The sequence below is a fragment of the Vigna angularis genome, chromosome 6 (assembly GCF_016808095.1).
Source record: "Vigna angularis cultivar LongXiaoDou No.4 chromosome 6, ASM1680809v1, whole genome shotgun sequence".
Lineage (NCBI taxonomy): Eukaryota > Viridiplantae > Streptophyta > Magnoliopsida > Fabales > Fabaceae > Vigna > Vigna angularis.
Window position 1 is genome coordinate 31,380,027 of NC_068975.1, and position 14,190 is coordinate 31,394,216.

The window sequence follows — 14,190 nt, forward strand, 5'->3', positions numbered from 1 at the left end:
TCTTGAGATCAAGGGGTGCCGAGATAGACACCACTGAACTAGAGGACGCTCAGTTGATCAAAGAGATAGTTGAATCAGTGAGTATTAAACGCATTGTGGAGCTTTCATATGATTTCTCGAAGTCAGATGTTACAGTTTCAACTTTCGATGAGCTAATTGGAAAAGACAACACAGGTTCCTATACCGCATTTACTAGCCCCTTGTCCAACTTACACATTGAAAGTCTTGATGAAGTGCTGAATGAAAGTCCTAAACATCATACGAGTCCTTGCAGTGACTATGATATTGGCTTAAAACTAACTAATTCGATGGAACCTATCGGCTATATTGAGGATCAGAAGTGTGTTGATTTTAACCAAGACAAGGATATATTTGGTTGCGAAGCAAGTGAAAAGGCGTGTTTGGAATCTTTGAAGACAGGAATTAATGGGGTATGCTCAGCATCTGTGGGAAACTTAAAGAGGAAAGCTTTTCTTACTTCTAAACAACTAAGGTCATGCCTCAACGGTGGAATAACGATTTCCTCGTCAAAATCGTCTCAATGTAAAAAGGTAGGTGATGGTTGGCACAAACGAAAGGAGTGCAACCATAGAATTCCAACAAGCCCTATTCAGAATGCAGGGAGTAGTTCTCAGTTTGAAGATTCTGGTGAAGGTAGCTTCAAACCCTCCGAGCTTTTGGAACAAGGAAACTGTGCATACAATGACATGAACCCACACATAATCCGTGGGATGAGAGGGTGCACAGAATGGCCTCGGCGTCTTACCAAAGACTAATCATATATTTCTAACACCATAAATATTTTTACACCCAATATTACTCTTCACAGTATCATTTTTTTTTTCTTTACAAACACAAAAGTATCACTTTTTTAGTACTATTTCATCTTTATAGTAAGTTATCAAATAATAGTAATTGGTGTGAAAGAATCTTTTTCCATTCAGAAATATAATTTCACAGTCACCAGTGAGAAGCCAAAATCTTGGATGCTCTAGTTAAGCCGAGGGCTTTATAAAGTTTTATTCTTTGGTGTTTAAGCTTAAAGAGTAGGGATTATCCATGTCCATTACTATCTCCATGGGTGGATGACTTGCTGGAATTGGGAGGATATTTAATATATTTCAAGTATTAATACTCATATTTTGAAATATTATTTTTTCCTCTTAAGATATATAAGATATACTTATTTCTACTGCTAAAATTGCTGTATGTTTTTTTAAAACATTCTTTATTTTAAATAGGCATATTTGTACAACACAGTAAATTTAAATTTTAAGATGTACTTTTTAAAGTCAAAATGTGTTGATAAATTGCATAAAAAAACAAATGAAATTATGTTTCTTATGGACTTAATTAATTTAAGAATTTTGAAATATGTTTGAAATTAGCGATTGAATTTAACAATATAAATTTGAGAATTTTAGTAAAAAAAAGTTCCCTCTTTAATATTAACCTGATTTTTGGATGCATCCATTGTGAAACTCCAAATTCATTCACAAGAGTTTACCAAATTCAGTGTGTATTGAGGTTTTCATAAGGATAATAATATGTTGATACACTTACACTTATTTATCATGATATTTATAAGAAGAAAAGTGAAAAGTAATACGTAAAATAATTTTTTTTATTTTCAAAACCCTCTTTCTCTCCTACTAACTTCAGTCTTTGACCAATGGCAGCAACTCCTTCGGATTGGGCGCCAAATGGATGAGAGCTTTAAATTATAGTATTCATACTGTGAAATTTTGAATTGCTGCATGTATCCAATTAGAGAAAAAACATTTCGAGAATAAAAGAAATAGAAAAGTAATGTGAGATGACGATGAAAATTATATATGACAATGCAGTTTCATATTTGGTAAGTTAAAAACGGATAAGTACTTCCTAACCTGCATTAGTTTCATATTATCTTGAATGTTCAGTCATATCTCTCCTAAAGGTTTTTTTATTTTTCTACGCAAGGTGTAGATGTTCGTGTTGGATCTTTGAAAAATCTTTTACATGTCTTAGAAGTAACAATGTTCAGTCATATCTCTCCTCAATGATTGTATACATAATACTAATTTATACAGATTCTTTCAAATGTATAAAGATTGTTCTAATTACATGAAAATCTTCTATTTTATATTTTAGTATATTGTTTCCTTAACGATAACCGTAACGAAAAACAAATAATTATAACAAGTAATAGGTAATAAATAATGCAAAGGGTAACGACAATAGTAACCGCAACAACAATGAACACTGTAAAAACAACAATAATGACAATGACAACGACAACAGTAACAACAACAACAAATATAGCTACAATTGAAATAGCAACGACAACGGTAACAACAACGGTAACGTCAATGAAAACGACAATCGTAATAATAACGGTAATGATAACGATAACGGTAACAGTAATGATAACAATAACGGTACCGGTATTGATAACAGTACCGGTAACGACAACTGTAATGGTAACAGTAGCGGTAACCGTAACGACAACGGTAACGGCGACATTGACAGTGACAACAATAGTGACCGTGAGGTGACGATGATGGTGACAATGATGGTGACGATGACGGTTAGGGTGACATTAACAATGACGATGAGTGTGACGGTGACAGTGCGGGTGGCGGTGACAGTCTTGGTGACAGTAAGTCACAGTGACAATGACGATCACGATAACGGTAACGGTGATGATGACGATAATGGTAACAGTGACGGTAACGCTGACGGTAATGGTGACGGTGACGGTGACGATAACAATCACGGTGATGGCGACGGTGACGGTAAGGGTTACGGTGACGGTGACAGTCATGGTAAGACGGTAATAATAATGGTAACAGTAACGGTAACCGTAACGTTGACGCTAATGGTAATGGTAAACGTAACGATAACGGTAACGGTAACGATATTGGTAAAGGTAATGGTAACGGTAACGATATCGATAACAATAAAAGTAACGATAATGGTAATGATAACGGTAGTATTGTCAAAGCGGGTTACTCGGCCTAGCTTGTCATGGGTTGGTCACTTAGTGAGCCAACTCAACTCGGGTCACTTAGTGAGTCAACCCAACTCACTTGTTAACGAGCCGAAAAAATTCAAACCCGGACTGACCTGTCATGGGTTGGTGGATCAAACGAGTTGACTCACTGATCACTTAATTATAAGTTTTTTTTAATCCAAAATAAATTACAATTCTTTTTGTAATTCAAATCTAAATAAATTTCACTATAAAATAATGGTAAACTTCAAAGACAATTAAAAAAAGTATCATACAATTCCAATGTAATCCAAAAGCAAGCTAAAAAGGCAAACAAATAAATTTCTAATATTGATCATTTTTTTTGTCACCCATTTATAGTATTAGAGTCTTGAATAGAAAAATCCATAATATATCTTTCTCTTTGAAACATCTTCTTTTATCCCCATTTACAATACAATAAAAAAAAGTATTAACTAATAATATAGAAAGACAAAATAATAAATAATTAAATTAGGTAGGATGGTGAGCTAATCCAGCTAATCACGGATTGAACTCGGATGAATCGGGTTTTAAGTGGCCAGATTGAAAATTGACTCACATAAAAAGTTAAATTTTTTTCAAATCCAACCCGAACTCGTAGTATAATAACAATAATATTATTTATAAGAATAAAAAAAATAAAAATTATGAATAAAAAATTAGATTGCCCTTGTTCCATTTTTTTTCCTTTTTTTAAACTCCTTCTTTCTGTGTTCACACCCCCTAACTTTTAGTTTTGTAGATTAGATTTGACCCAATTTAATTTTTTTTACCTATTTTTGAATGTTCATACCTGTCTACTTAGTGGGTTGAATTAGACCTTATCAAGTTTTCGTTTTTTAATATATTTTTAAATCTTTATTTTTTATAAATTTTATCATTTCATAATGATACTTTAAATTATTCTCATCATATTTATTTGTCATAAATAAAAAAATAAATAAAAAATATGAAAACTACTCCATATGAATAAAAAGAACACCACACAATTAAAAGTGAATAATTAATTGAGATCAATGAGTAATTAAATATAAATATAAATAAAGAAATAAATAATAACACAAATACATAACGATATATAAGTATAAATAAATAAATTAATCAATCATTTTAACTGAAGATAAATATTAATAAATAAATAATTCTGACTTTGCAAAAGTAAATGTAAACGAATGAATCAATGTCTATATATATATATATATATATATATATTTAAAAGAGTAGTTCATAATTATATAGAAATATAACTAAGTAAATAAAAAATTAATATAATATTAGAAACATCTTTTTTTATTTCTTTTCTCTTTTTTTTTCTCACTCCTTTTTATCTCTTTTCTGTCTTTTTTTTTTCTTTTTCTTTTCTTTTCGCCTCCGGGTAAACATTTCTTAGTTCTTATAAGTAAATTTTTATTTCATTTTATCTTAAAATTGTATAATTACGAAGAAAAGATAATTTTATTCTCTTCCTTTTATATTGTAATTATGAAAAATAGATTTTTATCTTTTCCTTATCTTAAGTAATAAATTAATTCAAGAACAATTTTAATATATTATATATCTTATATTATTTTAACAAAAATAATAAATATTTATATAATTTATAAATAACATAATTCTAATATATTGTATAAAAAAATATTTTATAAATTTTGAGATACTACAAATAACTGAAGTCAACATTTTTAAATTACATGAATAAAAACATTGAATAAATAAGAAAGAAAAACAAAATAAAAGGTGATATTATATTTTTGTTGCAATGCGGAATCAAACATGCTGTAACATTCATAGTTAAAAAGGATAAAAATAAGAATATACTCATTTGTCCAACCTACTAATTAACAGGAAACAGATCCACCAAAGTTAGGTGTGATTTTTGAATCACTTCAAAGTTAGGTGAGTCCTTGAATTGGGTGGTGAAGGATGGGTGTTGCTTACTCAAAATAACAAAGACCATTTCGGATGACCATGTTTCGCAACTGAAAATCATGTCTTGAAAATCTTAATTATCAATTCGCCAAAAACATTTTTTCATATAAAATCAAAGTATCGAAATTTTCAAGGTAAGATTTAAATAGCATGAAGCATCTCATGACAACGGATCAGGTCAGATACGAATAGAATCTACTCGCAATCCGACCCGCTAAACAAAACTGTATTCGTTACCTAACTTGTTACCCATACAAGTATCCGTTTAAAAAATACCAACAAGTATTTTAAAACTTACGAATATCCACACAGAAAAAAAAAATATTTTATATATTTTTAAAATAAAATTTAAATAAAGTTACAAAATATATATATATATATATTATAATATAAATTTAATTTAATTTTAATTAATTTAACCTAATAAAATATTATTTTATTTTATTTTTTATTAAATTTAATTAAAAAATATATAAATTAAATTATTATTATATTTACAAGTAACAAATGCCCGTAAATCAGATAACATACTAATATATACTAATATACTATTCATATTTAATCAGTTTAAAAACAGATATTAAAATATTTATTATTCGTTATAAATATCCATAAATAATAAATAATAAGTATCCACAGGAGATTTTTTGTCATCGGACGCTTTAACCCATCTTTTTGGAATACTACCTGTGTGTGGGTAAAATTGGTTGATTATTCTATTTAAAGCTTTAAAGCATCTGAAATACAGTAGTAATAATAATGTAATTTTATGGTTTTCACTTTCTACTGTTGTTTCTCTGGTTTAACCGTTAAATGTAATTTTAAATAATTAAACAGAATTAAAATAGTGTCTCCGAAATTAATTGAGGATGTTGCCAAGGTGGCACAAGGACAGTGTTGGTTTTACCTTCACTAAAAGCGGCGGATAGGTATATTCAAGACCCTTTTCAAACCTACTTCACCTCTATTTAAAACATACCAAACACATTTCTCATTTTAGATTGACGCTCCTACTTCACTCTCTCTGCAACCAAACCAAATGGCTCCCGTACCTAACGGTACCATTCCCTCCGCTCCCGTCACCGGACGCCTCTCCTCCGTCTACAGCGAGGTGCAGAAGAAGCGCGTCGACCACGCGCTTCCTCTTCCTTCCGTCCTCAAACGTCCCTTCACCATTATCGACGGTCCTCCAAGCTCCGCCGCCGGAAATCCAGGTCAGTCTCCCTCCCTCATCTCGATCCGCTAACTCTCCTTCATTCTCATCGCGAGTGCGCGCTTGCAGACGAGATCGCCAAGCTCTTTCCACATTTGTTCGGGCAACCTTCCGCCGCGTTGGCGCCTAGCGATCCGCGTGTGGCGCAGACGCACCGTAAGTTGAAGATTGGGGTGGTTCTGTCTGGAGGCCAGGCTCCGGGAGGCCACAATGTCATTTCCGGAATCTTCGGTAACGCTCATTTTGAAATCTGATTTCGTGAAACTTTCTTTTCTTCTTCTGCTGCTGAGATTTAACTTCTCTTATTGTTTTATGCGTCTTAGATTACCTTCAAGAACGCGCACAAGGAAGCACGTTGTATGGTTTCAGAGGTGGTCCCGCTGGCATTATGAAGTGCAAATACGTTGAACTCACCTCTGAGTATATTTATCCTTATAGAAATCAGGTCATTTTTTCTCTGTTACATATTTTGAATGCTGTTTTATTTCTTTTTGCTGAAATTTGGAGACGTGCGATTGTATTAGTTTGTTAGTTTTCAATTTTATAAATATATCTGGTGATTGATTGATTGGAGAATTATAATTATTATCATAATCATCATGATTTTAATAATTTTAATAATTATAATTATTGTCCTTACATTCTTTTGGTCATTTTTGTATGCTTGTGATGGTGTTGGTTAAACTATTTTTTAAAAACAAAATTTCAATATTTTAATTGCTTTCCGTAAATAAATTGTTAGACAACACAAATGACTTTCCTAGTTACTTACATTTATTCATTTGGCCTGCTACTCACAATGACTCACGTCTTAAATTTATAACTTAATAAAAATACATGTGTTTACACTTATTTATTCATATATATATATATATATATATTCAATCATTACTTATGAACAAATCATTGTCTCTTAATGTAAACTAAAACTAATATAAATAGTACATTTTATTCAATAAGCTAAAACTATGTAAGTATTTAATTTTCAATTCAATTAAATAAAAGGCAATTGTATTCTGAACTGCTTTTTTTTTTTATTAGAGTAACGGTATTAAGAAAGTTAAAACAATTTGTACACGGAGGAGACAGGATACGAAGAGGGTTGTGGGAGTGATCTGGATTCCTTCAATTGATTTTTCATACGTTCACTCACTGTTGGTTCGGATGGCTATATTTAATGTTAGCTGTACACTCGTAGGTATTTAAAACTGAGGAATCGTATGCTTTATACGATAATAAACCGATCTATATGATCGGATTACGATAAAGCGCTTCGAACAAAAGCAGTTTGGTATTGTTATTTAGAGTAGATTGTCAGAAATCAAGACTAATGGAATCCCGTGATTGTGTGATTAACTGTTTCCGAAATTTAAGAAACCTCTGTCTATTTGACCGGAATGCTTAAATATTAGTTCCGGTTGGTTGGGAGAGATATCTAGCCAGTAAAATAGTAACTTGATTATATAACTATAAGATTATTGGAGGAGCTTTTTATATAAATAAGCTTTGAATTTAAAAAAAAATAACATACACTCGAACACTTTTAGTCTAGTCCCAAGATATTAGAATAGAGCATTAGTAAATCAGCATTATAAGTTACAACACATTTTGAAATCTGAGCATTCGGGATGAGAATTCCATGCTTTAGTGAAAAGAAAAATTGGATCACGACCCTTAAGTTTATTATTATATTATTATTAAGTTAATAAAAAAAGAAAAGAATTTCCAGACATTAGATCATGACTGCAGGCTTTACTGACTGAAACTTACCTAACAGTAGTGAATCCAGGTCTTCCCGGTTCCAAGGGAAATAAGATAAGTGCTAGTGAGAGATAGAGAGATAGAGAGAAGAAAATGAGTGTGTAGAAACTGTCGTCATAATCTGTTGTACGAGTACACCATTATTGATTTTTATAATCATCACAAGAATTTGACATCTAATAATAATAATTTCTGTTGGCAGGGTGGATTTGACATGATTTGCAGTGGGAGGGACAAGATTGAAACTCCAGAGCAGGTAGTTTTATGTTGCTACATGTTTAGTATTCAATTAATTCGTCTCAGTACTTACATATCTTCTTTTAAATCTAAAGTGTAATTCAGTTTACTTACATTACATGATATAGTTTAAACAAGCGGAAGAAACAGCTAAGAAGCTAGACTTGGATGGGCTCGTTGTTATTGGTGGTGATGACTCAAACACCAATGCATGCCTCCTTGCTGAGAACTTCAGGTATGTCTTAGCTGGTATAAATTATCATGTTTCCTTGGATGTTTTTGTATGACGTAATGTTTTCTCGTTGGATTTTTATTTTCATTTCAAGGCCCTTTTCCTTTTATAAGTATAGTTATTACGTAATTTAGTTGATGGTAATAGTATTTACATGCGAAGAGGACATTTCAATTATGAATGTGTACAATGTTTCCGATTGTTCAATGCTTTAATATGGATCCATGCAGGAGCAAAAATTTGAAAACACGTGTAATTGGATGCCCTAAAACCATTGATGGTGATTTGAAATGCAAAGAAGTTCCCACAAGTTTTGGGTTTGACACTGCTTGCAAGGTGAATGAAGATACACACTGGATCACTTGTAATCTTATATGCTTTTGGTCTCTAGTCTACATATTTAAATAATGCTACAAATGTGTAATTTGTCTTTTTATCACCAGTTATTTGTTAAGGAAAATATTTAGGAAACATTTCACTTATGTGTGTGTCATGGGAGAATCATGTATAACATGCTTCTGATTGCACCGGATGCATTGTAGTTTCTCCAACAAAACATTCACAATTTCATAAAATTCTTTGATATAATATTTCAGCAACAGCCGTCAAAGCTGTTGAACTGAATTAGTTAGATCTGTAGTTAGCTACATATGGCAAGAAACTCTTAGCCATAAAATAACATTCATTTCATTTTGTACATTGATCTCATTCTTGCAATTCTTCCTCTATCTCAACAAAGTCTTCAAAACCCTTTCTTCTATAAAGTTCTCTTCTCTAGAATTTCTATGAGTATGTCTATTCCTACAACTGAGTAAATCTTACAACCTTCTTAAATTTATTTCCGCAAGCCTTCTCCTCTTGGTGGATTTTCTTTGTTTGTTTTTTGGAAGGGTACGTTGTAATTTTATCTAACACTTTACTTGAATTTGTTTTTTCTTTTTTATGATTTCAATTTCCGTTAGTATTATGATATTTACAAATTACTATACTAGAAATAATTTTTAATATTAATTTAGTAAAGCAAAGGTCCTAATTGCTGAGTGTTGTATAGTGACCTGACTATTTTAGATATATGGCACATCATGACCTGACTATTTTCCTATTTTTATGTTAATGTAATGCAGATATACTCTGAAATGATTGGAAATGTTATGATAGATGCCCGATCAACTGGAAAATATTACCATTGTAAGTATACAAAATTGAGAAACTCTTTAGTTCTATATAGCAACTAAAAAGAAATTCTCTGCTTTGTGAGATGCTTCCTTTAATACCTAAATGAAATGTGATGTTCCTAAAAAAGTTGATGCTTCAATTTATATGGCAGATAACAGACATCATACTTTCACCAGCCTACAGCTCTCTCCCTTTATATCTATTTTTCATGAATGTGTGTGATTTCATAATTGAATAGATTTCAAGCAATAAAAAATGCAATCATCTGTCTGCAGTTGTGCGGCTTATGGGGCGTGCGGCTTCACACATTACGCTGGAATGTGCTTTACAAACTCATCCAAACATTACAATTATTGGAGAAGAGGTTCCACATATATTTGATCATTTTATCTATATTCCATACATGCTAGGGGTTGATGGAATTGATTAAAGAAAAATGATTCCATGTTAATCTTATGATTAGAGTTTGCTTAGGGGAAAGCAGCCCTTTATCAGATTTGATTTAACCCATAAGTACCCATTTCAGGTAGCTGCGAAGAAGCTGACGTTGAAAAATGTCACAGACTACATTGTCGATGTTGTTTGTAAAAGAGCTGAAAATAATTACAACTATGGTGTCATTCTTATCCCTGAAGGTCTAATTGATTTCATACCTGAGGTATCTATTACTTTTTACAAGAGAAAAAAATACCAGTTTTTCTCTGTGGATTAGAGATTATGTATTAGTGTTGTTCATTTACTATATACTTATGATGGTACTTATTTCTTCTTCATATTTTTCTCTTTGAAGGTTCAGCATCTTATTGCAGAACTAAATGAAATTCTTGCCCATGATACTGTGGATGAGAGTGGATTATGGAAAAAGAAACTCAGTGATCAATCATTAAAGCTTTTTGAATTTTTACCTCAAGCAATTCAAGAACAATTGATGCTTGAAAGAGATCCACATGGAAATGTTCAGGTGCCTAATGTTATTGCTGTGTTTATTTGACTCCTCGATGGAATTTAAATCAGCATCAATACCTTGCTTACATTCCCATATAGGTTGCCAAGATAGAAACAGAGAAAATGCTTATTCAAATGGTTGAGACTGAGTTGGAGAAGAGAAGGGAAGAAGGCAAATACAAAGGCGATTTTAGAGGGCAGTCCCACTTTTTCGGGTATGTTATCTAGTTTTTAAATTATGATTTTTAGTTGTAAACTTTAATACGTATTGCTGCAAACTAAAAAAGTTTCTGGGGACATGTTTTTATTCCTCTTTACTTGGATTAAAATTTATTTTGGTCACATATGTATGTTATGTGTGATCTTTTAAAATATGCAGTTACGAAGGGAGATGTGGCTTGCCTACTAATTTTGACGCTACTTATTGCTATGCTCTGGGTTATGGCGCTGGAGCCCTCCTCCATAGTGGGAAGACTGGACTTATATCATCAGTTTGTGCTTCTTAACACGCCTTTAATTTATACCTACTTAACTATCTTTAGACTAATCGATGTTGATAATTGATTTTACTTTGAAATTGTGCTTGTTTTTTAATATTGAAGTCGCCAACATACTTCTTTAACTTGCTTCCTCATTTTTTTCAGGTTGGGAATTTATGTGCTCCAGTAGAAGAATGGACTGTTGGTGGAACTGCACTCACCGCACTGATGGATGTGGAGAGGAGACATGGTACACGTTTTGACCTTGTTCTATACCCCAATGACTATTTACTGACTTAATTTTCTTGCACAATTCTTCTGTAATTTGATTCTGACTTATGCAATTATAGTTCTTTATTAGGAAGTTATTTTTATATTAATTGAGGATCGTAGAAATATACAAGCTGTGTTACATACTTGTAAAAGGGAATTACGTTGTCAGTTGCTATTCCCGATGTTTTGATAAACCTTATGATTTTACTCAAATGTGGCCTAAAATTCATATGATTTCTATATTTATTCATAGCTAGGTGTATATTTTTTCTCGAGTCCAAAGTCATTAACACAAAATGTGTTTTGGTTATAGGTATTCTTCTCCTGCAATTTATTTGAATGCTTTGTTCACTGTTGAACTGTTCACGAATGTGTAATTTTCTTTCCAGGTAAATTCAAGCCTGTGATCAAGAAGGCAATGGTGGAGCTTGAAGGTATATTTATATTCATAAAAACATTCTTTTGGACTCAATAGTCCACAAACGTAGTTAGCGAACTATATTTCTACTCATGTTGAGCCAGGAAAAATAAATGAAAGGGAGGATAAAATATTTTATTTCTTATGTTCAAATGTGGTTCGAAAGAATAACGCGTCTGTTGTTTCTTTTAATTCATCCCTATGACATACTGAAACATAGATTATGCAATATTGAATACTAAAACGATTACAGATTTAAGCTTCTAATATCAACTCCAGTTATCTTTGGATACTGAATAAATATATTTACTGTTGGATCACTCAGGGGCACCCTTCAAAAAGTTTGCCTCCTTGCGGGATGAATGGGCCTTGAAGAATTGTTACGTCAGTCCAGGTATGCTATATATGACTATTGCTTCACCTATTTTTTCTGCTTGCTTAACTGAAGTCCTGTTTATGTGACTAGAAAAGTGTTGTCGGTTTAAATCAATTTCTATGTTGAACTGGAGTGATTGATTCAAGCTGCAACGTGATTAGTTTAAATGCTCATGATGATGATGATTTTCCTTGTAGGTCCAATTCAATTCTCTGGCCCAGGATCCGATGCAACTAATCACACTCTAATTTTGGAGCTTGAATCGCAAGCTTAGACAGAGTATGAAGTCCTTGTTTTGATGAGTTTTGATTGGCCAACTCTATAGTTGCTTTCAACATGCAATTTATTTTCACGACTGCCCTCACTTTGCCTGACATTGGTCATTGATTTAATAATAATTAACAAAATAAATATTATCTCATTGATTGAACTCCATGACATGGATTGCTTTAAGTAATTGAGTTTGGTTAAGTAGTCTTAGTCTGCATTAACAATTTATTTCATCGGGTTGTAAAATAGTTTTATTAACGTCAATAAAAAAAAATCTGACTAGCATTTACCGAAAAAATATCTTGTAAATATTAGTTGAAAAAGTATTTCTTAACATTAGTTAAGAAATAGCCTCAATATGCAAAGTTTAATTTAGTAAGTAAAATGGACTTGAATTTAGTTAGACATTTTTTTTAATTATACACACGTTAAGTATGTTTTAGTTTCTGAACTATATGTGAAATTGAAATTTGTGCATCTTTTAGACTTCGGTGTATTTTCGTCTTCAAACTTTTAAAATAAATGTACCTATTTTTCATAACTTAACTGTATTAAGTTTATTTAACGTGTGAAATGTGTTTATGACGTTTGAGTTGTTTGTGTTGAAATGACTAATTCCACTACAAATGTTAATATTAAATACTGTTTAATGAGTCCACAAAAATTAATCATTAAGTTAAAAAAGTTATATCTATTTATATTTGAAGTTTGTGGATTAAAATGTATTAAAATATAAAATAAAAATCAATTTACAACTAAACATGGTTTACTTTGATATTATGGTTTTGTTTTCTTAGTATACCATGTGTGCTATTTATGTTTTAATTTCAATTGCTGTCTTTTTTACATGTAAGCATATGTAGTTTCAAGATAATTACGAAGATGAACTTAATATTTGCATTGTTTACGCTTGGGGTATATGAAGTTTGACCTCTTCCAATGTTTTAGAAAACTTTATACAATTGCTTGAATATTTTATAATTCTTTTGGAATATATATATATATATATATATATATATATATATATATATATATATATATATATATGGTTGTGTGTGTTTTTATATTTTATATTTTTATTTTATTAACTTATATAGTGAAATATTAAGATTTTATCATAAAAAAATATTTCATCTACAGATAAAAGGATAAACATGGACATAATATATGTGTTTTTATATTTTATATTTTTATTTTATTTACTTATATAGTGAAATATTAAGATTTTATCATAAAAAAAATATTTCATTTACAGATAAAAGGATAAACATGGAGAATTGTCTCCTCTTATATTATTAACTATATCATGTAAAGTGAAAACAATTTAAGTATAAATAATGAAAATGTAATTAATATGAAAGATGGGAGATCGTTAAAAAGCTGCATAACATTTTTATAAATGTTCTAGCAAGAAGGTAGATCTATTGACCAAAACACTTAATAATATTGATCTTTTTTCTCTTCTCTAGTTTTTTTGTATATTTTTTACTAGACCCTTAATGTATGATGTTATACTAATAAGATGAAAATGTATCATACTCATTATTTGGTATTGGGCATAATCCAAAACCTATCATACTTATCAGGAGTCGACTTCCTACCACTAAATTTTCTACTGAGTTAGGTACCTAATTTTAATATTTCATACTGAAAAGCTAAAAATTAAACACCTAATTGGTCAATCACTTGTCAACTTGACTTATGATTCATGATTCAATCTTAATCTACTCTTAAAAAAGTAATCTTTTAGAAGACATTTTTAAGTAGGATAAAAAAAAACCTCAATTCTCAAAACTCTTGTAGTATCAAGATTAAGATAAGTTTATCCTTATTACAAGACTTTGATTAATTATTAGAAATAATAT

At 30.9% G+C, this 14,190-nt stretch overlaps 1 protein-coding gene across 1 annotated transcript; it reads left to right on the top strand.

The window, feature by feature from the left end:
- Positions 1 to 5,906: 5,906 nt before the first annotated feature.
- On the top strand, positions 5,907 to 12,478 carry LOC108341758 (pyrophosphate--fructose 6-phosphate 1-phosphotransferase subunit beta). The gene is made up of 16 exons (XM_017579406.2): positions 5,907 to 6,159; positions 6,228 to 6,389; positions 6,482 to 6,603; positions 8,122 to 8,175; positions 8,285 to 8,391; positions 8,619 to 8,724; positions 9,513 to 9,576; positions 9,840 to 9,928; positions 10,091 to 10,222; positions 10,355 to 10,525; positions 10,609 to 10,724; positions 10,889 to 11,000; positions 11,154 to 11,238; positions 11,651 to 11,695; positions 12,005 to 12,073; positions 12,253 to 12,478. Exons 1-16 carry the CDS (start codon positions 5,985 to 5,987, stop codon positions 12,327 to 12,329), a joined length of 1,686 nt encoding a protein of 561 aa, XP_017434895.1. The 5' UTR covers positions 5,907 to 5,984; the 3' UTR covers positions 12,330 to 12,478.
- Positions 12,479 to 14,190: the final 1,712 nt, after the last annotated feature.